Source organism: Natator depressus, chromosome 26 (genome assembly GCF_965152275.1).
Source record: "Natator depressus isolate rNatDep1 chromosome 26, rNatDep2.hap1, whole genome shotgun sequence".
Taxonomy (NCBI): Eukaryota; Metazoa; Chordata; order Testudines; family Cheloniidae; genus Natator; species Natator depressus.
This window is the reverse complement of record NC_134259.1, coordinates 5,540,852-5,563,729: the sequence shown is the minus strand read 5'-3', so window position 1 is coordinate 5,563,729 and position 22,878 is coordinate 5,540,852. Positions and strand designations below refer to the sequence as shown.

General features: G+C 50.1%; 2 protein-coding genes across 2 annotated transcripts; both read right to left on the bottom strand.

The window, feature by feature from the left end:
• Positions 1-5,578: 5,578 nt before the first annotated feature.
• On the bottom strand, positions 5,579-11,481 carry LOC141978281 (surfactant protein C-like). The gene is made up of 6 exons (XM_074940270.1): positions 11,376-11,481; positions 10,206-10,568; positions 9,121-9,261; positions 8,040-8,153; positions 6,883-7,035; positions 5,579-5,601 (listed from the first exon to the last, which is right to left on the bottom strand). Exons 1-5 carry the CDS (start codon positions 11,415-11,417, stop codon positions 6,898-6,900), a joined length of 798 nt encoding a protein of 265 aa, XP_074796371.1. The 5' UTR covers positions 11,418-11,481; the 3' UTR covers positions 5,579-5,601; positions 6,883-6,897.
• Positions 11,482-17,050: 5,569 nt separating this feature from the next.
• LOC141978241 (surfactant protein C-like) lies at positions 17,051-21,808 on the bottom strand. The gene is made up of 6 exons (XM_074940191.1): positions 21,705-21,808; positions 21,371-21,517; positions 20,632-20,772; positions 19,528-19,638; positions 18,338-18,465; positions 17,051-17,304 (listed from the first exon to the last, which is right to left on the bottom strand). The coding sequence occupies exons 1-5, from the start codon at positions 21,744-21,746 to the stop codon at positions 18,349-18,351; spliced, it is 558 nt and encodes a 185-aa protein (XP_074796292.1). The 5' UTR covers positions 21,747-21,808; the 3' UTR covers positions 17,051-17,304; positions 18,338-18,348.
• Positions 21,809-22,878: the final 1,070 nt, after the last annotated feature.

Below are 22,878 nucleotides of genomic sequence, written 5' to 3'. Positions count from 1 at the left end.
TTCCTGCCCAGACCCTGAGCGCCTCCTCCAGCCTCACCTCAGCCTTTCCCTCCCAGACCCTGAGCCCTCCTCCAGCATCACCTCAGCCTTTCCTGCCCTGGCTCTGAGCCCTCCTCCAGCCCCACCTCAGCCTTTCCCGCCCAGACCCTGAGCCCTCCTCCAGCCTCACCTCAGCCTTTCCCGCCCTGGCTCTGAGCCCTCCTCCACCATCACCTCAGCCTTTCCCACCCTGGCTCTGATCCTCTCCTCTTGTGTCACCTCAGATCTTTCCCTCCTCAGCTTGAGCCCCATCCTCCAACTCGTGCCACCTCAGGTCTTTGCCCAGCCTGCTGCCTCGAATCACCTTCCTCTCCCCCTCCAGTGACGTCGACATTTCCCGCCTGAACGTGAACCAGACTCATGCCCTGACACCTCCGTGCCTGGCTGGAGCCCTGCCCTCTGGTGCCCCCTCAGACACTCCCCCGCCCCCTCGAGTGACCTCAGCGCTTCCCCCCTCAAGCCCAGCCCTTCCCTCCGCCCGTACCCCCTCTCTGGGTTTGCCCCCAGCCTCCTCCCACCCCCTCAGCGTTGCCCCTTCCCGCTCTGCAGCAACCTCAGCGCCTCCTGCCTCAGTGCCTGCCCCTCGTCCCTCTTTACCGCCCAACCCAGGCTCCGGCTCCCGCCACCTCAGAGCTTCCCACCGGAGCCCGGCTGCTTCCTGCCCTCTCGCTCCAGACTCGCCTTTGCCCCTCCTGCCACCTCACAGCCCGGCTACCTGCTCCTCTTTCTCAGGCAGCACCGCTCGCTGCTTCCCACCCCCCTCCTTGTGGTGTTTCCACCCCTTCCTGCCGCAGCCCCGTAGCTCTGCCCCCATGTGGGAGCCTGGTCCGAGCCCCCCTGCCCAGCCTGCAGCACTTGTGCCATCTGGCACCAACCTTCCTGCTGCTCCGGGGCAGGGGGCTCCTGCACGGTTCTACTGCCGGCTCCGAGTGCTGGGGCAGCCTCCCTCTTCCACTTCTCCCCGTTGCACTCCCCCTTCCCTGAGGGCCTGGAGCAGCGTCAGCGCTTCGAAGACCAGGCCCCGCCTGGAAACGTGGCCCTCGGCCCCTGCGCCCCGCCCCGGCTCGTGCCGCTTCAGTGGTTCTCTCTCAGTGTCGCCTCACAGTCGGCGCCTGCCGTCCTCTCACTCTAAGCCCCGGCCCAGGCTCGAGCTGACTCGGGCTCCCTCACACTTAACGCCCTCCCTCTTGAACCCATTCCCACCCGGCCTGAGCCCTGCCCCCGGGTGGCCCCCTGTGGGCTCCATCCAGCCCTTGTGCCCGGGGCTGTTTTGGTGCCTGGTGCCGTGGTGGCAGCGGGGTCAGTGCTGAGCAGAGCTGGTCCCGGAGGTGCAAGGGACAGAGCTCACCTCTCAGGCCATTTCCCACTGCGCCCACCCTGGCCTCTTCCTATGGGGAGAGGGGACCAAACCATCCCCTGCTGTCCCTCAGCAGCTCACAGAGCCTGCCTGCACCTGCTTCCCCACAGCGCCAAGCCTGGCCCCATCCCTGCTGCCCAGGCTCTTGCACCAAGCCCACCCTGGCTTCCCTCATCCCCAGGACCACGGTGCCACCACAGGCACTTTGGCAGAGCCCATCACCAGCCCAGGGAGCAGTTGGGCCTCTCCCAGCCTTAGGCAGCAATTTCCCATTTGCACAGCCGGACTCCACTGTCGGGAAAGAGAAGCCAAGAGACAGCGGCCCAGATCCTCCAAGGCTTTTAGGCCCCTCACTCCCGTAATGGCTAAACACCTTTGAGGATCTGGGCCTGTATGGCCAAAAGATACAGCAAAAGTTTCTAGTGTAAATAGATATTCCCTGCACAGGCATCAGAAAGGGAATTACCTGCTCACTAAAATGTGCTGAGGTGCTATCAACACATCAGTATAGTGTGTTCTCAAGGTTATTCTTTTTATCCATAGAGGCTTAAATGAATCTTCTAGGCAAAAGACTTTCAACCTTGATTTAATTATATGGATGTGTTTTGTAGCATTCAAAAATAAAGAGCTTTCAGTTTTACAATTATCTACAAGAGACAAAATGTCATAATCCAATATCTTTAATTTTAAACCATACTTGAGTTAAATGGAAATTCTGTTCTTTATTCCCCCTTAAGAAATAGAGTAAATGGTGGGGGGTGGCGGGGGTGCATCTTTAATGAGAACACAAAATATCATAATAATCCCAATAGATAGCAGAGAATAAATGTTTACAGAGGACATATGTAGATTTGTTTTAAAAATATCACATTCAAATGGAAAATAGGGTTAGAAAACAGCAGCTGAGTACATAGCCACAGGTGCTGCTTTGAATTCCTTCAACTTATCTCAGAATGCCTGTCATGTTTAGGTCACCTACTCTGCCATTGTATTACCAAGCAGCATTCAGTTTGAACTATAGATAATGGGCTGATAGTGTAATTTATTTGTCCTGCTGGTAGTTAATAATGGATTTATGGAATGACTTATTATGCTAGCCTTCACTATTAAAATTGCATGATATTAGAAGGACCTGATTTCTTATTCTGTCCAAATGGCAATCCTCTGAATTCTCTTCTGTTCCCTTCCAACCTAACCCAAGGGATCACTTCCACAGCCCTGATTTACTTATGCACTTTTCCTGGGTATGTTGATCAAGGTAACAGCCTGACAAGGAGAAGGAAATAAAGACACTTATCACAGTGCATACTGCATGTTGCACAATCTAAGCCATGTTAAAGCTTCTTCAAGGATGTTTTTTGGTCCAAAGTAAATAATAGCCATTTACAATTGTATTGCAACCAGGCTTAAATGCATTTTGCTTTTCTCCCTTGAATGCTAAAAGATCAAAATGACAGGTGACCTTTGTGAAATGAATTAGAAGGTCCTAGTCCAGTTCTTCATGGACAGGTGTCCAGATCACAGAAGCCATCATTGAATTTGGCATTAATTAGTATTTTTGTTAGCAGTTCCTGTACATTTACCTCTAGGGTGAAACATGACAGCTAATAGAGAGCTGGTTGGGGAACGATAATTCTATTTTGCAGAGGATTTTGCTATTTCAGATTTCATTCTGGTTCGGAATGATAACCAACATTTTTGAAATTCTCTGTGAATTACTGATCTCCACCGAGCTCTAACGCAGCCTGGTGGGCTGCCCCAGAGCTGGGGAACCTGGGAGCCTTTGAAGCCCTAGCTCCACAGTAGTACAACCTGGTGGGTGGTGGTGGATCCAGAAACCCTAACAGTCCTGCCTGGCGAGGAGTCACAAGCCTGGGAGCTGGAGCTCTCGCAACTTCCAGGCTCCTGGCTTCCCATCAGCCCACCAGGCAGGCAGCTGAGGAGCTGGGAGCCTGGGTTCACTGCATCCTGCCAGATGGTCTGCCAAGGAGCCAGGCAGGTTTTTCATAGAATCCTGTCTGGCAGGCAAAGTTCCATTGGAAACATGCTTGGTTTCTGTTGGGATTTTGTCAGAATTGACACAGTCCTGTAGAATGTTCCAATTTCAACAAAATAGCAAATTCTGACAATTGTTTTTTGCTAACAAACTCCACTGATTAGCAGAGGAGAGCAACATGACACAATAGTTTTTTTAAAAGTCCAAATTAATTTAGTTCACAAAGTGACTCCTATATAGAGCCAGGTGCATTGTAATTGCCCAAAGGCACATAAAGCGGATTAAGCTAATTTGGACTCAGGCACTTTTATGCTGGAATAAGAGCATCCACAGCTGGAGTTAATCAGGAATAGCTATTCTGGACTAACACTCTATGTAGACAAGCCCTTAGTCTCATGAGTTGTGCCTGCTGTCATTACTCTGGCCACATTGTGCTAGCCCACCAGGCTATGAGGTCATGTAAAGTGAAGACACAGTACCTCATTACCCAGAAGGAGAAATAAGAGGGGTTGGTGAGGGACTGTAGATTTTATTCTCTTAAAAGAATGGCAAGCAATCCTCTCATTCTATAGTGTCCCTTGCAAATGCCCGCTGCATCCAATGCAAACAGATCAGCCCATGTACATTTATTTATAGCAGAGTCCCTCTGACTCCTCTTCCCATTGGCACAGCTCTTCCAACTGGGTTCCCATGATTCTGGAAAACTGCCCTATTCAGGAAAGCATCTAAGCACCCACTTGAGTCCCTTTGAAGGTAGGGGAACTTAAGCAGGTGCGTCATGCTTTCCTGAATTGGGGCCAGCGAAAGAGTTCTGCACAGAGCCAGGTGCACCATAATCACCCACAGGTACAGAGTCAGCAAAGCCACAACTGGGGGTCTGGCTGAGGACGTGGTGTTCCCATTCTGCCGGGACCCCCTCGGAAGCAATGGCAGGCAGGAGATGCGCCGTCCTTGATGGATCCCGCAAAGCAAACACATGGGGGGTGAAAAATGATCCCTGTGAACATCATGATCTGTAAGTGTTGCTTAGCCACAGATGGCCCCCTAGCATTACCTCCCTCATTTCTGCTTTTAGGGAGAGATTTCCAGAGGCACAAAGGGGAGTTAGGTGTCCATTGGTTTAATGGGAGAGTTGGGCAGCTATTGGGCCTGGCTGCCTTTGCCAATGTCCCCTTATTCTCATACACAGACAATAACTTCTACCAGAGCAGCAGAGTGTGGACTCTCTGTCAGTCACTTCCGCTCTGTGCTAAAGGGCCTGCTAGCATCTCCGACTCCAAGAGGTCACTAACACCCAGTGTGGCTGCTGAGGATTTGTATCTCCTTATCTCAAGGTGAACGTGAAGCATCCACTCCCTTTGCAGCAGGCGTACAACCCTGCAAGCTGCCTGCTGACTCTCTCAGTTGGCCTATGGGAGGACTGTTCCAGCCTAATGGATAGTTTCCTCTGAAGGCTGTAACATTTGCCAGCTGTTCCTGCAGGGCCTCAGCTCAGCCTGCAGGGTGGATTTGATTTAAATCAAATTTATTTAAATCACTATTTAAATCACTAGTCAGGAAGACTCGATTTAATCATGGATTTCTACATAAAAGTGCATTCTTGCTGGTTGTTATAACCTTAATACATATTCTTCACAACTCAGAGATAGATGTAGGTTTCATTTTTCGAAGGTACACACGATACATTTTTAAGTGATTTATTTTGAAAACTTTTCAGATTAGTTTTACAGCTCTATCAGAAAATGATTGATTGTTTGGTTATTTTGTTTACCAAAGGTAATTGAAGCAGATATTTATGAAGTCATTGGGAGGTGAACTATCTCCAATTCAACAGGTTAATCATTAATATTTGGAGAATTTTCTTGCCATGCTTTATTAGGAGGAGAACATCACCAGACAGACATTTAAATTGTTTTATTTAACTAAAACAACAACGTTACATATTCTGGATTTTTTCTTCAACAGCATATAATATTTTAACAAAACAAGCATAAGAATTTTTGAATTTAGTTAAACATTCAAGTTTTTTAAAATCAGGTTTGTTTTTGCTAAAATTGTTTTTAACTAAAATAGTTAAGTGAAATATTTAAAAAAACAAAAACAAAAATTAAATCGACTAAGTCAGCCAGGTCAACACGAGAAACTTAAAATATTAGCTTCTGCAGCTAACTCAGTCGTCTTCACCTTCATTTTCCTGTTTGTTCATAATCTGGAAAAGAAAAACAAGCTTTCCTGCTTTTTCAGGTCCCAAACAATTTTTCAATTTGGAATGAATTAGTCCAGAGGAAGAAAATATTCTTTCTGCACTAGCAGAAGAAGCTACTGCTGTTAAAAGTGAGATTATCACTTCAACAGTCTCTGAACCCAAGTGCTTAAGTGACTTCCACCTATTCACTGGTGTGACTTTCTTTAAAACATCATCAGCAAACATATTCTTGAATGGTTCTTATTCCCAAACTGGGTCTCTTTTACGGCCTGCTGCCATTATAGGTTTTCCCTTCTAGTGAGAGAATGGTATGGTAGATCTCAAATCAATGAAGGCTACACTCACAAAGACCTCAAGACTTCTGGAATATGCTGCTCAAACAGGTTCACTCTTGTTTCTACTGCGTGTCTCTCCCTTCTCATATTTATCTTCAGACTTCTTCTCCTTGTCCAGATCGATTCCGCCCCCAACAATCTTCTATTCATTGAACTTTTTGAAACTTTGCACTTTTAGAGAGAGGTAAGGGATTGACTCTGTGTACACAAATTTGCAGAGGGACAATAGGGTTGAGGTCTGTTATTTCTCACCTCTCTATATTATTTATTTATTTAACACATTTTTGCTGTTAACAAGCATGTTATCTCTGGAGACACAAATCCACAGTTTGAGAACTGCAAAACTAAGCATCTCTGATGGTATCTTCTAGACTGAACAATGAGTCCCACTGGGTAGATAGAAAGATTAACCTAAATAATCTATACAGAAGCCACTGGATCCCCATAAGATTGGGCCCCTAATCCATGAATTATTGGAACTCATTTACAAAACTTTTCTTAAACATTACGTGAATATATTGTCTCATACTATAGAATTAGAATGTATAATCCCTATTCCATGATGAGATATCTTTGAGCTATAATGTATCTTAATTAAAACTATCTTTAGATAGGGTTTTTCCTCAAAATGCATTTTATCAAAAAAATCCAATATAAATTTAAAAAATCCAATTTTTTTGATTTTTTTTAAAAAAATCATTGATTTTTATCCACCCTGTCAGCTTGGCAGTGAAGAACTCACTCCTGTGTCTGCACATAGGCCATGTCCCCGGGTGCCTGCTCCCCAAGACCCATTCCCAACATGCTTGTCACACATGCTTCTACTGTAATGTGTGTGTGTGTGTGCGCATGTGTGTTGGGAGTGGGTGGTCAGTGCAGGTAACTGTGATTGTTCAGCCATTGAGCACAATCGGCTCCCATTCTGACACCCATCCACATTGCTACTCACCTTCCTGAGCCCTTGCTAAGCCCAGTAGATGGGAACGTTGCTGCAGAGGATGTTAACTGTAGTGCCCAGGATGGAGCGATCAGCCAGGGTCACAGGAAACCCTTTCTGCTCCTCCTCCTCACCCTGCTTGGGGGTCAGGATGAGCGACTTGAGCTACGGCAGGAAATAATAAAAATTAAACACACACACAAAACACCCTGCATCCTTGTTTGCAACAGGAATAGACACAGGCTATTGACATCCCCCTAGATCTTAAATCCTTAATGGCAATACGATACGCACACTACGTTTTCTCCTAGTGCCCACTATATTTCCAACACCTTCACTCCACCTGTGAGGATGGATTCCACATCTGGAGGGCTTCCCATATGGACACTGCTTCTGAAGCAATAAAAATTTCTAGCAATGCTGCCCCGGCTGGAGATATACAGGCCAGCCTGTTTTAATAGGATGTGGAATTATTTGAATATAAATATGGGAGTCTGTGGAGGCTAGTGATTATAGCAGATGATGAAAGATTCAGGACTTGTGGATTCTGCTCCCACTTCTTGGAGGCTGTATGGTCTAATGGACTGGGAATCAGAACTCCTGGGTTCTATTTTTGACTCTGCCACTAACTCACTGTCTGCCCTGAGGCACTTAACTCATCAGTATTTCTCTTTGCCATCAACCTCCCTTAGGGCTCTGAGAGCCAGTCAGTGTTAGCAAAGTATTTCCATGCCCTCATATATCACGCGCTTTATGAGAGCAAATCATTCTCATAGCAGCTGGTGAATGTAAACGATCCAAAGAGAGGAACAATTCAACTCCAGAGGCTACTGTAGAATCACACAGACACACACACACACACCAGCAACTAGACATACACTAGCCCATTTTGCATGTGTAGCTGTTTTTACTGGTCCAGCTGATGCATGTGCATAACTCCAGGTGTCCCTGATGCACCATCCTTTGGAGGTTTGATCTTTGAAGTCTAAATAGTCTCTTATCTCTGTTATCCATGTATTATCTTACACACACACACACACACACACACACATATATTCTCTGTTGGCCTCAGACTCAGCATTGCATGAGCGCCGTTTCCCTCATGCATTCCTATACCTACCTCTATATCCAGCATGGTTCACACTGAGTGTGCATTCCTGACAGCTCACCTGGAGATGCTGGTGGAATGCCTTTGCAATGGTATCCAGGCCCTGAATGTTCTCCTTGTCCATCTTGGTGATGTAGCAGGCTCGGCCTTGCCAGGATTTGTAGCTGATCAGCAGCTGTTTGCAGACAGAGCACACGGTGCTTTATTAGCCCTGGTTTCCCATCACTGCAGCTCCCCGGTACTCACCGGAGCTGATTCACCCTCTCCTACTGCACAGCCACTTCTGCTTCCGCAATGTCACCCCTCTCCATCCCCCTCATGACGCTGAGCCCAGGAGCCTCCTAGACCCTTCATGGGCCTTTCCTTTTGAGACTTAAAGCCATCTGCTCGAGATGGGCCAGGGTCGGTGCCATCACTCCAAGCCCTGTCCAATGTGTGGGGGTTGGGTAGATAGGAGCTGGGTTCAAACCTCCTTGGGGATTGGTTTAACAAGATGAAAATTGAGGCTTTGCAAACCCAAACCCACCATCTTATTTTGCTTGTCTCCCCTGCACCCTTCCCCACCACCTTCCATCCCACGCTGGCCACTGAAGGCAACACACCATCCTTCTCCCCTCATAGCCCCAACTCTAGCCCCATTCACTCCCTCTCTCACTTGGCTCTTCCTCTCTGTTCATGTTCCTCTTGTGGAGCTGGGTTTTCCGCATCTCTGGCAGCACCCAGTTCCTCCCCTACCCGCCAAACCTGCATCATGACAGAGGAAGAGGAGACCAAGACAGGATTCCCATGTGCCAACAGGTGCTGCACCTTCCTTGTCCAAAGTGCTGTCTGTTGAGCAACCCAAGGACTTCCCTCCCAGGGACTGACTTCCCTGCTCCATTCAGGGGCATGATGCAGCCCAACTGAGGCTGGAACCCCTTCTGATTTTGCCTGCAGGGGCTGGCACCCAGCAGAGCCTAACAGTCTCTCAGAGTGCCTTCAGTTCTAATGCAGCATCGCCACGTTTGTGCTCAGAGGCCACGGCCATGCATGGGTTAAAAACAGCCTCACTCCCTGGACAGGAGGATCCAATGCAGTCCCGGCCTGATGGCAAGGGTCCGTTCTGAAGCACGCCCCCTGCCAAGCAAGCACTCCCTGCTTACATTACTGTAGTCATACACGACTGTGCCCGGGTCATGGGTTCCAGCATCAATGAGGAAAGTCACCACCTCTTCTTCCCAGTCCATGGAGAGCCGCAGTCCAGACTCTTCCCCCTCCAGCCCCTCAATGGTCATTTGCAAAACCTAGGAGGAGATCATAGAGCCTAAAGAATGAGCAGCAGAGAGAGCAGGGCGGTGGGGAGGATAGGGAAATGGAAGGGATGGGATCTCTATCATCTCTGCTGTGGGTCCCCTGCATCGAGAAGAGCAACATTATTCCATTCTAACCCATTTGAAGCTCAGCCATTTCAAAGGGCTCAGGGACATTTTGCAGCTGCTCTTCATTTCTCTGTTGCTTCTAATAATCAATCCTGTTCCCTCCCTCAAGGCTAGCCAGGGCCCCAGGGTCTCTTGCAGAATGGGAAGGGTAAGTTTATTAGGAAGACACTTTCAAGATTGATTTTGTTTCTCCTAAATGTTCTCCTGCTAACCCGACAGACCAAGGCCTCCCTGTCTCTTCCCTGCTGTCCACACATATTGTGAGGCAAGGTAGACAGGATCTGTCCCCAGTGGGCCAGGATTTCAATCAGCCCTCTGGGAATTAAATGCGACTGCAACATCTTCCTCTGGCTTGGTCCTTGACTTTGCTCATTCACGGTTGCAATCTGTCCCCTCTGTGCCAATCCTGTTTCCTCCAATGAATGACTGCATGAGTCCCCTCTGCACCCAAGAGGACCCCATCTGCTCTCTCTGCACCGGTGCATGACTGCCCCAGTTTTGTTCTGCAACTCTGTGCATCTGTCCCCGCTTCCTCTGCCTATTGCTAGACTTGCGTGCGGTGACAGCAGTCTCTTCTGCAGGGCTGCAGCAGTCCCCTGGGCACCTATGCAGGGCCATACCCTTTGCACAAGTCCCTTTTGCACCTACACAAGGCTGCAACTACCATCAGCTACATGGATCCCCGTTGCATCTGTTCCTAGCTGCCGCTATCCCCTGTTCATCTATAAACTGCTGCATTTGGGCATGATTTTAACACCTCCCTTTGCACCTGTGCACAGCCTCACCTGCTCCTTCTCCCCCTTACTTACAGTCTCGGTGTGTTCCTGGGTCACGTGCAGTCCCAGCAGCAGGGCTCCCAGGACGACCACAACTATCAGCACAATGACCACCACGATGATTAGGATTCTCTTGATGTGCAGGGGGCAGCCGGGGCACTTGGGCAGACGGCAGAGTAGCTTAGGGAGGCAGCACAGGAAACTTTTCCAGGCGCTGCAGCAGCAGCTGCAGCAGGACTTGCAGCTGGGGCAGCCTGGGCAGCAGTTGGTGCAGCTGGGGCAGCCTGGGCAGCAGTTGGTGCAGCTGGGGCAGCCTGGGCAGCAGTCAGTGCAGCTGGGGCAGCAGTCGGGGCAGCTGGGGCAGACGTCCATCTCTGAATCCAGAGCATTGTCGTGCTGGGGACACAAGCAAACACAGAGAGAGGGGTCACTGCAGGGGGGATTGAAATGCAAAGCAAAAGGGAGCAGGAGGAGGTGGAGTGGAAAGGGGTGTGAAGATGAGAGCCAGGGAAGGAGGCAGGACTGGGGGAGAGAGAGGCAGAGAGAAATGAAGCTCAGGCACAGGATTTGGGCCTGGGACAGGCCATGGTTTTAAGTAGTATCTTCCATATTCAGAGTGTCTCCAAGTGCTTTTTAAAGTAGCAAGCTAGATCCCAGCACCGTGGCTGACTCTGTCGGCAAGATGCCTCGCTAATAGCCCCCATGCAGCCTCAGGCAATTGCCCCTGCTTTCTGGGGAGAAGCACTGGTTGACTCAGCAGGGTCATACCCCCTCCTCTCTGGGGTTCACCATTTGATAGTTCTCATGCACCCTTGACAGCTGCTAGAGCGGGTACATTTCAGAAATGGGCAGTCGGTGACTCAGCCAGATCTGCACCCAGCTGAGCACGGCAGCTCAACAGGCATTGGGGGAACCAAGGAAGCAGGTGAAATGTCTTGTACATCATTATGGACAGGGACAAGTACAGAGACACACCTGGAGACATGCGCACACACATACAGAGACAGAGTCACACAGACACACAGGTTCACACGCCGACCCATACTCTGCAAGCTGGGAGGGACAGAATCCGCCACTGACCCATAACCATAGCTGGGCACTAGAAACTATTTGAGCCGCAATGTATGAGCTACGGGGGATGTGGTAACCTTTGTCCTTTGCTAAAACCCAGCCTGGGGAGGAGGGGGTGAGGCTGAGGCTTACCAGTGGGTCCCCAATCAGAGCCTCCTTGATGCTGATTTCCATCTTGCTGCTTCTCCTGTGCCACTTGGATGTCCCCTCAGTGCATAGGGCAGAGAGAGACTTAAATAGGGGACCTGCGGTAAGAGAAGGTGAGGGGGGAAGGGATGCTGGAGTTCCCCAGCTCCTTCTGGCCACAAATCAAGTGTCTAATTCACTTCTTTTTTGTTTGTGAACCTGTTTCCCTGGAGCCCTTCAGAGCCGGGTTTCTAATAAGCTCCTAGGCCTGTGTCAGTCGAGAGTCTCCAAGGACACTTGTCTCTGGGCACATAAACCTCTTAGCGCCCAAGAGCTGCACCATCTGGGGTTCTGAGGCCAAAGTCATCCAGCTCCACAGGGCTAGTGCTGCCCTTCAGGCTGGAGTATCCGGCCCGTCGATATGGCCACTGCCAGGCTTGGCTCAGTGCCCCGAGTCTCTTAGCCCCTCTGGCACCTAATGGTGCTTCAGATGTTCAAAGCAAAAGCCGAAAATCAAAAGCCTTTCACAAGAGCACTAGTCGTGAGTGTCCAGGCCCTTATCGGATTGTGGTCAGCCAGGGGCCTTTGAGGAAGGGCCGTGTGCAAAACTCCATCGTTTCCAACAAATGTTTGCACCACCATCTTGCCCAATCTCTTCAAGGCAGCAACTTCAGGAGAGATAGAAACTTTCTGGGGCTAACACTGCTGCATCCTTGTGCTACCAGGGCTGCAGTTTCCTGCTGTAGGTTAGGTGGGAGCATGGACACCTCAGGAGCTGGGAGGGGGTGAAGAAAGGAAGCTCTGAATGGAGTGAGACCTTCAGCAAGGGAAGCTTGCAGGGATGCACCTGCACAAAGATGTGGAGCATAGGCACCTTGGAAAACTCGCCCCTGGGTAGAGGACCAGCGCAAGGTCCCACATATGCCCCGACTGAAGTGGGACTTAAGTGATGCATAGTCATAGCCATGAGTGCAGGGGACTGGACTAGATGATCTCTTGAGGTCCTTTCCAGTCCTACGATTCTATGATTGTGAAATTCACCCACTGAGTGAACTGATCTATGAGTTGTTAGAGGTCCATGATTAAGACATGCCAAACCCCTAGGGTGAAATCAAAACTCCCCTTAACTTCCTTGGGGCCAGGATTGTGGCCCAGTTTTGTAAAGTTATTTAGGTGTTGCTGTGCACCCTAAATATCATTTTCAAAAGTTATTTAGGCACTTAGGAACCAAAATTCCATCGGCTGTCAAGGGAATTTTGGCTTCTAAATGCCTAAATTCCATTAGAAAATGAAATTCAGGCTCCTAAATCAGGTAGATGTTGCAACCTTTAAAAATCTGAGCTTTCACCTCTAACTCCAGCTAGCCTACAGCCAGCCCTGATCTCACATCTGGCCTTGACCTAATTGCTGTTCTAATCCAGCTATCTATCTATGGGTATCAATACTGCCAGACATCACTGGTATCCGAGCACCTTCCACATAAAATCAATAGCACTAGCAAAGTCCCCGGTTGACTTCATGGAGTCTCTAGCACTTCTTGCTTTTTTCAGGGTAAAAAACTTTGGGAAACGGATTTTGTTTTTCAAAATTTTATCGATTGACTTTTGGGGTTTTGGGTCAATTTGTTCCAGGGTAGGGTTTTTAGGTGGTAGTATTTTATTGGGTAGAAGAGTGGGTCAGTGCCGGGGTTTAGGTTTCTAGGAGGGTCAGAGTTGGGGTTTTGGGGTAGAGGAGGCGGTCAGGTTTTGGATTTTAGGGTGGGTCTGTGTTGGGGTTTGGAGGTGGAAGGCAGTGTCAGTGCTATGAGTGTCTGTCGTACGGTGAAGAGGCCTTTTCAAAGGGGAAGGTTTGGTGGCGTTTCCTACAGAGGGTCAGACTTTCTGGATTTGTTTGATTTCCTTTGGGACTCTGTGTCATAGTCAGATCCCTTCGACTGAGAATGCTTTATCTCCAGCTCTCAAGTGCTTCGTCCTGGGCTTTGAGATCTGCATTGCCCCAGTGGAGTTGTCGTGGTGGTTCATAGATCAAAAATCAGCCATAGATGTAGCTGGGGCTTGATCCAGTAATTGTTTTTAAAATTAAGAGCAAGGCCTTAAACTGCGATTGGAAGCTGACTGGGACCAGCAGAGGGACTTGAACACAGGCCTGATGTGCTCATGGCAGCCTGAGCCAAGGAGAAGGGGGCAGCTGAATTCTGTGATAGCTGGAGCCTGTGGATCATTTGCACATTCAGATACATTGAGTTTCAGTGATCCAGCCTGGAGAGGATGAATGCAGAGATCACTGTGGACAGGTCCTCAGTGGGAGGAAGTTTCCTAGTGAGCTGGAGATGAAAGGAAGGCATTGGTAGATACTCATGCTACCCAATCCTCCAAGCTTAGCAATGCGTCCAACAGTTCCAGGGGCCACATCTCTCTGACGAATGGAGCCTTCAATGGAAGGTGGAGACACTGCCTCGACCAGTTCTCCAAAGCGTTTCCCCTTTCCGATCAGCATCACTTTGGTCTTGCCTGGGCCCAGCTGCTCTTCATCCAAGAGCTGATCATTTGCAGGCATTCCAACAGTTGGCCTTGAGCTATCTCCTCTTCTTCCACTGTCCCTGAATCCACAGCTGCCAGCACAGACCTTGAGAAAGAAACGGTTGCACATTCCTCAACCTGTAAGAGCCAGGAGCTCCCCAGCCTCCCTGCTCAAGGGCTTGGAGAAGCCTGCGCATTTGCTGTTTGACCCCTGACAGCCCTGGCTCTGGTTTCTGCAGACTCTGACTGCTTGCCAACCCTCAAAGGGAAGGTCTCTGCATTTTCCTCACTCTGTGCAATGTGTTTTCTTAGTGATGTTTGAGGGAGGGAGGGAGGGAGAGAGAATCAAGTAGCTCTCAGGGCCATTTACCCTCAAACATTCTTTATCCTGGAGAGAGTCCTTAGAATCCTCATCCGCTCCCTTTGCTGCATGAAGCCTATCCCAGACATTCTCTTCTCCCCACACCCGCCCCGCTCCTCAATTGCAGTGGGAACATATTCTTGATCTTCTGCCACATTGCACCACCTGTGCGAAGGCAGATGTTGGGTAACAGGCAGACCAGGGACATCAAATAATGGAGCTGAGCCGGGGCTTGTCGGCATCTCAGTGGCTTTGCATTGCAACACAGTGACACACTGGGGAATGGGGCTGGGATGCTGATTCCACTCGGCCCAGATCTCCCAGCACAGGCGTCAACACGGAGGATGGTGTCCTACTTCTCTGGCGGCTGAGCGAGTGATTCATAGATTCCCAGGCCGGAAGGGACCATTATGATCATCTAGTCTGACCCACTGTATAACACAGGCCATAGGAGGTCCCCAGAATTCCTAGAGCAGAACTTTTAGGAAAACATCCCATCTCAATTTAAAAAGTGCCAGTGATGGAGAATCCACCACGATCCTGGGTAAATTGTTCCAATGGTTAGTTACTCTCACTGTTAAAAATGTACCCCTTATTTCCAGTCTGAATTTGTCTAGCTACAATTTCCAGCCTGCTTCCTATTGCCGGGGTTTGAAGGGCCGTTTTCCGTTTTCCAGGTTTGTTCCACTTGGAACTGGCCAGTGAGCTCTTTTGTTTAACTGGCGGATCGTTGTCAGTCTAGCCAATTGCATTGTAAGAAACCTGGGGCTTAGACCCCTTTTCCTATGGTGGTATGTGCCAGCTTTAGGGGAGATTGATCCTGACTGCCAGATTAACCCTTACACTGCTGGTGTTCAGTCTCTGGCTGTCTCCCTAAGATGTTACAGCAGCAAGTTTTAATTGGTTTCAAAGTTTCAAGGAGGGTATCACATGAAAAATGTGTCCTTCCTGTTTCATTACTTGTTTCCTAAAGGAGATGGTACCAAGCTGCAGTGTGAGATCTTAACTTTCCCAGAGCTCAGGGATGTTCAGATCCAAGGTTGTGCTTTAGGTTGGATTAGCTAAGGGGAATCTCTGTCCCCTGCCAGTTGTTCTTGTGTTCCCTTTCCAGGCTAGAGGGTGAGACCATTATACTAATACACGGATGAGCAGAGCCTGCACAATCGTGCTGTAGTAGTGTATGTGCATGCCAACACTGTGACACACGCACACATACTGCTATGCATGCACACACTATAACACCCCCATACACGTATGCATGCCAGCACACTCACACATACACTCCCATGCACAGATAAGCACACAGACACACATACCAACACACCCTCACAAACACACAAAATCCTGCGTGAGCACCCATGCATATGCATGCTCACACACTCATATGTACACATACTCACATGCATGCGCACAATGTAACACACACACACTCACATACCAACATACCTCTACAAAGACGCAGACAGAGTCCTGTATGGAAACACACACGTACACTGGGACATATGTGCTCAGATACAGACACACACAGACACATATCACCAACACTCTCCTGTACAGATGCACACTGACATCCCTCCACCTCCTGGAGGGACTCGAAAGCGTGGTGAGGGGAATCATTTAAAACTGGATTCTGTAATTAATGGGGAACTGGTGGAGCTGTCTGCAGGGGAGGAGATGGGTTCACCCGGCCGTGCCGTAAAGGCCTCAAGGACAAGCCATGAGCCAGGGAGAGCTTCCCATGCGTTGTGACCCATCCTGTTCACAACCTACTCAGCTTGCAGGGTAGGTTTTGTCTGTGGTTGTGGCAGCTGCTGGGCTGCATGATGATCCCCATCTTCCCAACTCTGCAAGCTGAGAGTCCTGTACCAGCATCAGGCCCCCTTGATGCTGCATAAAGAGCCTGATGCAACAGACAGGCTGGAAGTACAGGAACACAGGAGTCACCTGAGTGGATCTGTCCACACACCCACCGAGGCCAATGTCTTGTTCCTGACAGGGGTCACTAGTGGATGCTACAGAAGAAGCAACCCCTCAATAGGTCACCTGACCAAATGTGCAACTGTGTGTGTGTGTGGGTGTGTACATATTTGCATTTCTTCCGTCTCCCCTGCAGCAAGCTGCTTATCCCATGCAGTATGAGATTTTCTCACCCCTAACTGTGGATAACAACAGGGCTGGGGTTTTCCATTTGTTTCATGGGGAATTGTGTGTCTAAATCCCAAAGGTAGTGCTGCAAATCTCCCCCCGGGTTTTTGATCATATAATCACCCAGCCTGTTTACAAATCCAGCTCCAGGATCGATGTAATAACTGGATGCATTATCTGTGTCCCAGCTGCACTGAAATCTGCTGAGTGATCATGCACGGCGAGGGACATTCAGCTTGTGCAGAGGGGCCACTGCAAGGTCCAGGCACTACTGATGTCCTACTTTAGCCCCCTTAGGAGGTGCACGGGCAGTCACTTGCCCACAGTCAGATAGCAGGTCAATAGCAGAGCTGGGAATAGAAGGCAGGTCTCCTGACTCCCAGTCCAGTGTTCTATCCACTAGACATCACTGCCTCTCAACATGCATGAATATACCAACCTTTAAATCCTATTGGGTGAGCGCCCGTTCACATGTTCTGGCCCTGGGTATAAACAAGGCCCTGAGCAGTTTTGATTAAATCAATATCATATGGCAGGATCCAGAAGGGAAAAGATAAATCTCTCTAAGAAGAGAATAAAGGAAACAGCAGCATGTTGGTCCTATGGAGATTTTACTCTTCAGACAGAAGCATAAACTCATAAATGAAACTCTCGTTTTATTGCAAGTGCCACCTGAAAATTCCCAGCTGCTTTGAATGGCAACAGAACAAAAGCTTTGCAATGGCTGGAGATCATGCAGCCACCCACCCGCTGGCCCACGGCCTGAGCCTAGGCTCAGATGTGCGGTGATTGCACACGGAACGTAGTCATCATTGTAGGAGAGAAGCCCCAGTGCTGTGGGTACAAGGGCGCCATGCCCATCTCACTGGGAAGTGACTGCCGGGATGCGGAGCTCAGACTGCACGGGGCCCTGTAAGATAAATGGAGGAGCATGAGAAGTTAGGGCTGCGGCTATTGTAGCTCAAAGAAATCCATACAGAGAAAGCCACCTGTGGCCAGGTATCCTTCTTGGTTTTCTCTCTCACTATTTATTATTTGCACTATGGTAGTGCCCAAGGTCCCAGTTGAGGTCGGGTGCTGCATTGTGCTAGGTGCTGTACCTACATGTGCTGAGGTCTGTGCCCCAAGGAGCTCACAGTCTAAATGGATAGGACAGCCAGAGGAAGTTTCATTATCCCCATTTCACAGATGGGAGAACTGAGGCAGAGAGCGAGTAAGGGCCAGATTTTTAACAGATTGGACAATGAGAGTTAGAGGCTTAGACACCTTTAAAAACCTGGCCCCATGTGACTTGTCCAGGGTCACATGGGGATTCTGTGGCAGAGCAGGGAAGTGACCCCAGCTCTCCTGAGTTCCAGCCCAGTGCCTGAACTACAAGGCTACCCTTTGGCTTTTGTTATATTTTAGACACCTCCCAACCCAGGCACCGAAGCAAGGCCTTTCCCTCAGCCACCTTCCCAGCCAAGGCTGCAAGCGAAAGGGCCAAGAGGAGGCCATCCCCTACGTGCACACATAGTCCCTTGGGTTCTCAAGCCTGATTCCACCCGTGCCACGTAAAACTCTGCAGCGATGCCGCTAATGAGTCCATGAGAGACTGCAATGGCCTCCTGCTGACTGTTGCATTCTGGTTTCTCTGTGCAGAGTGGGTGGAAGTCTTGTCTTCTCACCAGCCAGATGGAGGCATTTCTTCTGCATCCTGATTGTCCGGAGCCTGGTGGTGATTTGATGGTTGGGAAGGGATTTGATTGGTCTCTGGCAAAGGGCTTGTTGCTTTTGCAACTCTGGGTGCGTGGTGGGGAGGAGGGGGAATCCTCTGGCAAAGGGCTTTTGCTACTGTGTGTGTGGGTGTGAGAGAGAGAGAGAGAGGGTTGCTGCAGGCAGTTCTGATTGTTCAGTCACTGAGTAAACCCAGCTCCCCTTCCAATACCCAGCTGCTCACCCACCTGAGCCCTTGCTAAGCCCAGTAGATGGGAACGTTGCTGCAGAGGATGTTAACTGTAGTGCCCAGGATGGAGCGATTGGCCTGGGGCACAGGGGGGACCCCTTCCTCCATCTCTTCACCCTGTTCGAGCTAGGACAGGAAATAATATAATTAGATGTGCACCACCCCCACACACTGTTACAGGAATTGTGATTTATAGCCCGGGCTGGGGGCCTAGGAGTTTACAATCCTTGGACACCATCAGGTGCTAATCGTAACAGGATGTGCTAACGGTGTCGTTTTTTCCCTGCTCTGGAAACTAAGCTCTCAGTGCTTCCGAATAGCTGTGGAAGTGTCCTGTGCTGTGGGAGGACGTCCAAACCATCCACCACTACCCTCCTGCACTAGCAACGCTCTCCTCACCCAAGTATTAGATTATCCTACCTTGCCAATACATTGATCGAGCTGGCACAAGAGAGGCAGCGTCTTCTAGCAATGAGAGTGTGGGGGTTTGGGGCCAGGACTCCTGGGTTCTGTGCCCAGTTCTGCCACTGCGTCAGCAGGCGACCTCGGGGAGGTCACTTTCTCTTCCTGTGCCTCCACAATACCCCGAGTAAAAGGAGTCCACCGCTGACTTGCGCTACACCTCACTCTGTGTGCATGTGATTCCATTACCATGGAGAGCCTTGGCTGGAAGCCATTTGATAAGGGCAATTCATTCTTTGCACCCCCTTATGGTTGTATGCACTGAATGAGGCATGGAGCGATTGCTCCTGTGCTGGCCGGAGCCCATTTTCCCCAGAATGGAGCAGTGGTGATCCTGCAAACACCCACTGAGGGGAATTAACAGTGCAGTCACTGGTGGCACACAGACGAAGTCACTGTAGCCTCTGCCTGCTCTGTGCAGGCAAATACTCACTGGTTGCTTCATTTTTAAGTTTGGCTCTGAGACCCAAATTCAGGCTTCACGGGAGAGGGTGCTATATTAAGCACCTACTGACTTCAATGGGAGCTCAAACTGCGTACACCCAGGCTGGTGCACTCTGGCTGCAGCCAGCTGTCTTTCAGGGACTCAGAGAGCAGCCTCCAGCTTCTGCAGTGTTTTAATCTTTCACAAGTTTCTCACTCCCAAGTGCCCTTTCTCCCTGCACTCCTGTGCCCGCCTTTGTACCTGGCACAGCTCACACTGAGTGTGCATTCCCAGCTGCTCACCTGGAGATGCTGGAACGCCTTGGCAATGGTATCCAGGCCCTGAATGTTCTCCTTGTCCATCTTGGTGATGTAGCAGGCTCGGCCTTGCCAGGATTTGTAGCAGATCAGCAGCTGTTTGCAGACAGAGCACAGGGTGACTTTTAGCCCTGGCTTCCCATTGTGGCAGCTCCCCATGTTGTATTCACTGGAGCCGAATCACCCTCTCAAACTGCACAGCCCCTTCTGCTTCCACCATTGTCACCCCTCTCCATCCTCCTCTTCTCTGCTGAACGTGGCACTCAGCCCAGGAGCCCCTTAAACCCTCCATGGCCTTTCCCTTTGAGACTGTAAAGCCATCAGCTCGAGATGGGCCAGGATCGGTGCTGTGTCTGCAAGCTCTATCCAAAATGTGGGGGTTGTGTAGGTAGGAACTGGATCCAAACCTCCTTGGGCTTGGTTTTGCAAGATCAAAACAAAGGCTTTGCAAACTCAGACCCACCTTCTTATTTTGCTTGTCTCCCCTTCACTCTCCCCCACCACCTTCCCTCTCACTTTGGCCAGTGGGGACAGTGCCCCATCCATCTTCCTTCACTGTCCCCACCTTGGTGCTTATTCACTCACTTTCTATTGTTGCATTAACACTTGAGTGTTTTTCTCTCTCTTTATTTCCCCTGGGACTCGCTTTTCTTTGCTTACTAGCAACCAGGAAGTGATGTCAGTGTGGTTAGTTCACAGCCAGGTGTGACATCAGCATAATGCTGGGCCCAAGCCACACAATCCAGGTCTGGGGATGGGATTTTGAACACCCGAAATCTTGGGTGTGTTCAGATCTGGAGTTTGGTTTGAGCTTGTCTCAGGGTACATACGCTGGCTTGGCTCAGCCTGCTTCTGGGACAGTTATGTGGGCCAGGCTGAAATTATCACTGGCTCCTCTACCTCTAATCAAGAGAGTGGTAGAGACTCCAGGAATTTAACCTGCTCTAGTCCGACCGGCCAGGTCTCACCCAGTCAGAGCTATGGGTATAGCAATGAAAGTTCCCTGTAGCTCTAGCCAGCTTTGCCCTGGTGGCCCCCTGTTTGGAAGAGGCTCCCCCAAGCCTAGCAAAACAAGCGTGCCCTACTTACGTGGGGGTAGTCGTACACAACAGTGGCTGAAGAATTGATCCCTGCCTTGATGTGGAAAGTCCCTGTCCTTTCTTTCCCACTCATGGAAAGCTGTTGCGGGGACCTTTCCCCATCCAGGCCCTGGATAGTCATTCGCAAAACCTAGAAGGCAAGGAAACCCACCGAGTGAGGCGTGCCCAGTGCAGGAGGCTAGGTGGGCCAAAGCAGAAGATGCGATGCATCAGCCATTCATTGCCTATACCCTGAAGAAGTGCCCTCTTTCCCAGCAGCACTCCCTTCCTGCTTGCTGACTCAGTGTAGGCAGAGACATTAGTAAATCAGAGCCCTGGGCTGTTCCTGTTTCAAGGTACTCACTGAAACTTTGCTGAAGTCTTTCATTTCTTGGCTGGCCCTGATAATAGAGCCCTATTCCTCTAGTGTCCCAGTCTCCTTGGCAGCTGTCTGTGGTTCCAGCTGCCCTCTGTGCTTGTCCACAGCTCCACTTTTTCTGCTGCCCTTGTGTGCTGGAGCAGCCTCTTTACCTGGCCGCTTCTGCCTCTTAGCACTGGTGCAGAGGTGCATTTCCCCTTCTGCTTGAGTTCCATGCTGTAGCAGCCCACTTTGCCTGGCTGCATCTGCTTCCTTGTGCTCCTGGGCATGGGTGCAGCAGCCTCAACGTGCCGTTGTCCCCTCTGCACTGGCACACGGCTGGACTTGCCCCTCTGAACCATCGCCCCCGGGTTTTTAACGCTGTACTTACAGTTTCCGTGTGCTTCTCAGATATGTGCAATCCCATCAGGAGGAAACCCAGCACAACCAAGACTATGATCACAACCACCACCACGATGATCAAGAGTCTCTTGAGGTGAGGGGAGAGGCAGGGGATCCTGGCGACAGGAGAGTAGTCCTGTGGGAATAGAAAAGAACATTAACAGCAAGAAGAGCTGACGTGGGTATGCTGGAGGGAAAGGACCCCCCCTTATTATATGTATTCCTGTACCACTTAGGAGCGCCAGTCATGGCCCAGGACCCTATTGTGCTAGACGCTGTACAAACACAGAACAAAACTATCTATCCTCTGTTCATTGCCATACCGGAGGGGCCTCTATCAGAGCCTCCTTGCTGCTAACATCCATCTTGTTTCTTGTTCTGCAGACCCTGGCCGTCCCTGTAGTGCTCCTCCAGCGATAAAACAGCCCTTGGAGGCTCCGTGACTGGAGAGGGGCTTATATAGGGGTCTCTGAGATAGTGGAGGGGCGGAGGGCAAGGGGAGGCCACGCTGGAGTTCCCCAGGCCCTTCTGGCCACAAGCCGTGTGTTCACTTCATTTTTGTTTGTGAACCTGTTTCCCTGGAGCCCTTCAGAGCCCGGTTTCTGATAAGCCCCTGGGACCGTGTCCATTGAGAGTCTCCGAGGACACTTGTCTCTGGGCACATGGGCCTCTTAGCACCCAAGAGCTGCAGCTACAGGGGTTCTGAGGCCAAAGTCATCCAACTCTGAGGGGCTAGTGCTGCCCTTCAGGTTGGCGCATCCGGACCATCGATATGGCCATGGCCAGGCTTGGCTCAGTGCCCCAAGTCTCTTAGCTCCTCTGGCACCTGATGGTGCTTCAGATGTTCAAAGCAAAAACCAAAAATCAAAGGCCTCCCACAAGAGCACTAGTCATGAGTGCCCAGGCCCTTTATCAGAGTGTGGGAAGCCAGCAGTCTTTGGGGAGGGGCCGTGGGTGAGTCACATTCTGTCCAGTGTTCTGAACGGGTCATGGGGTCTGATCCCTCAAACACTGGAGTGTTCTCTCTAGGTGTCTCGTCCCATCATTGTTGCTTCCACATGCTGCAATTAGAGACAGACCCAAACCAGAGCTCTGAGCCACCCTCTCTCCTGACACTGAGGGCTTCAAAATCTGGTCTCAAACCTGGATCTAAATAATTGCAGCTGTGGACAGCCTCCAGGGTAAGGGTGGGACCTTTTCTAATAGGGGTGGGACCTTTGACAGGGGAAGTTTGCAGGGCTGCAGCTGGGCAGAGATGAGCTGATTTCTACAGCTCACTGAATGAATGCAGGCACTTCCTAACACACCAGCTGGTCCCCAGTGAATTCTGACCTTTCTGCTGTTTGACAGCTAACCTCTGACCCTGCTCCAGGCGGATCTGACCTTACAGTTGTTCTGCAGTTAACCATGGCCTGACAGCTGTTCAGCCTGACCCTGTCTGCAGCTGATTGCAGAGCCCTTGTGACAGAACATAAGAGGACTGGCAATGGTACACAG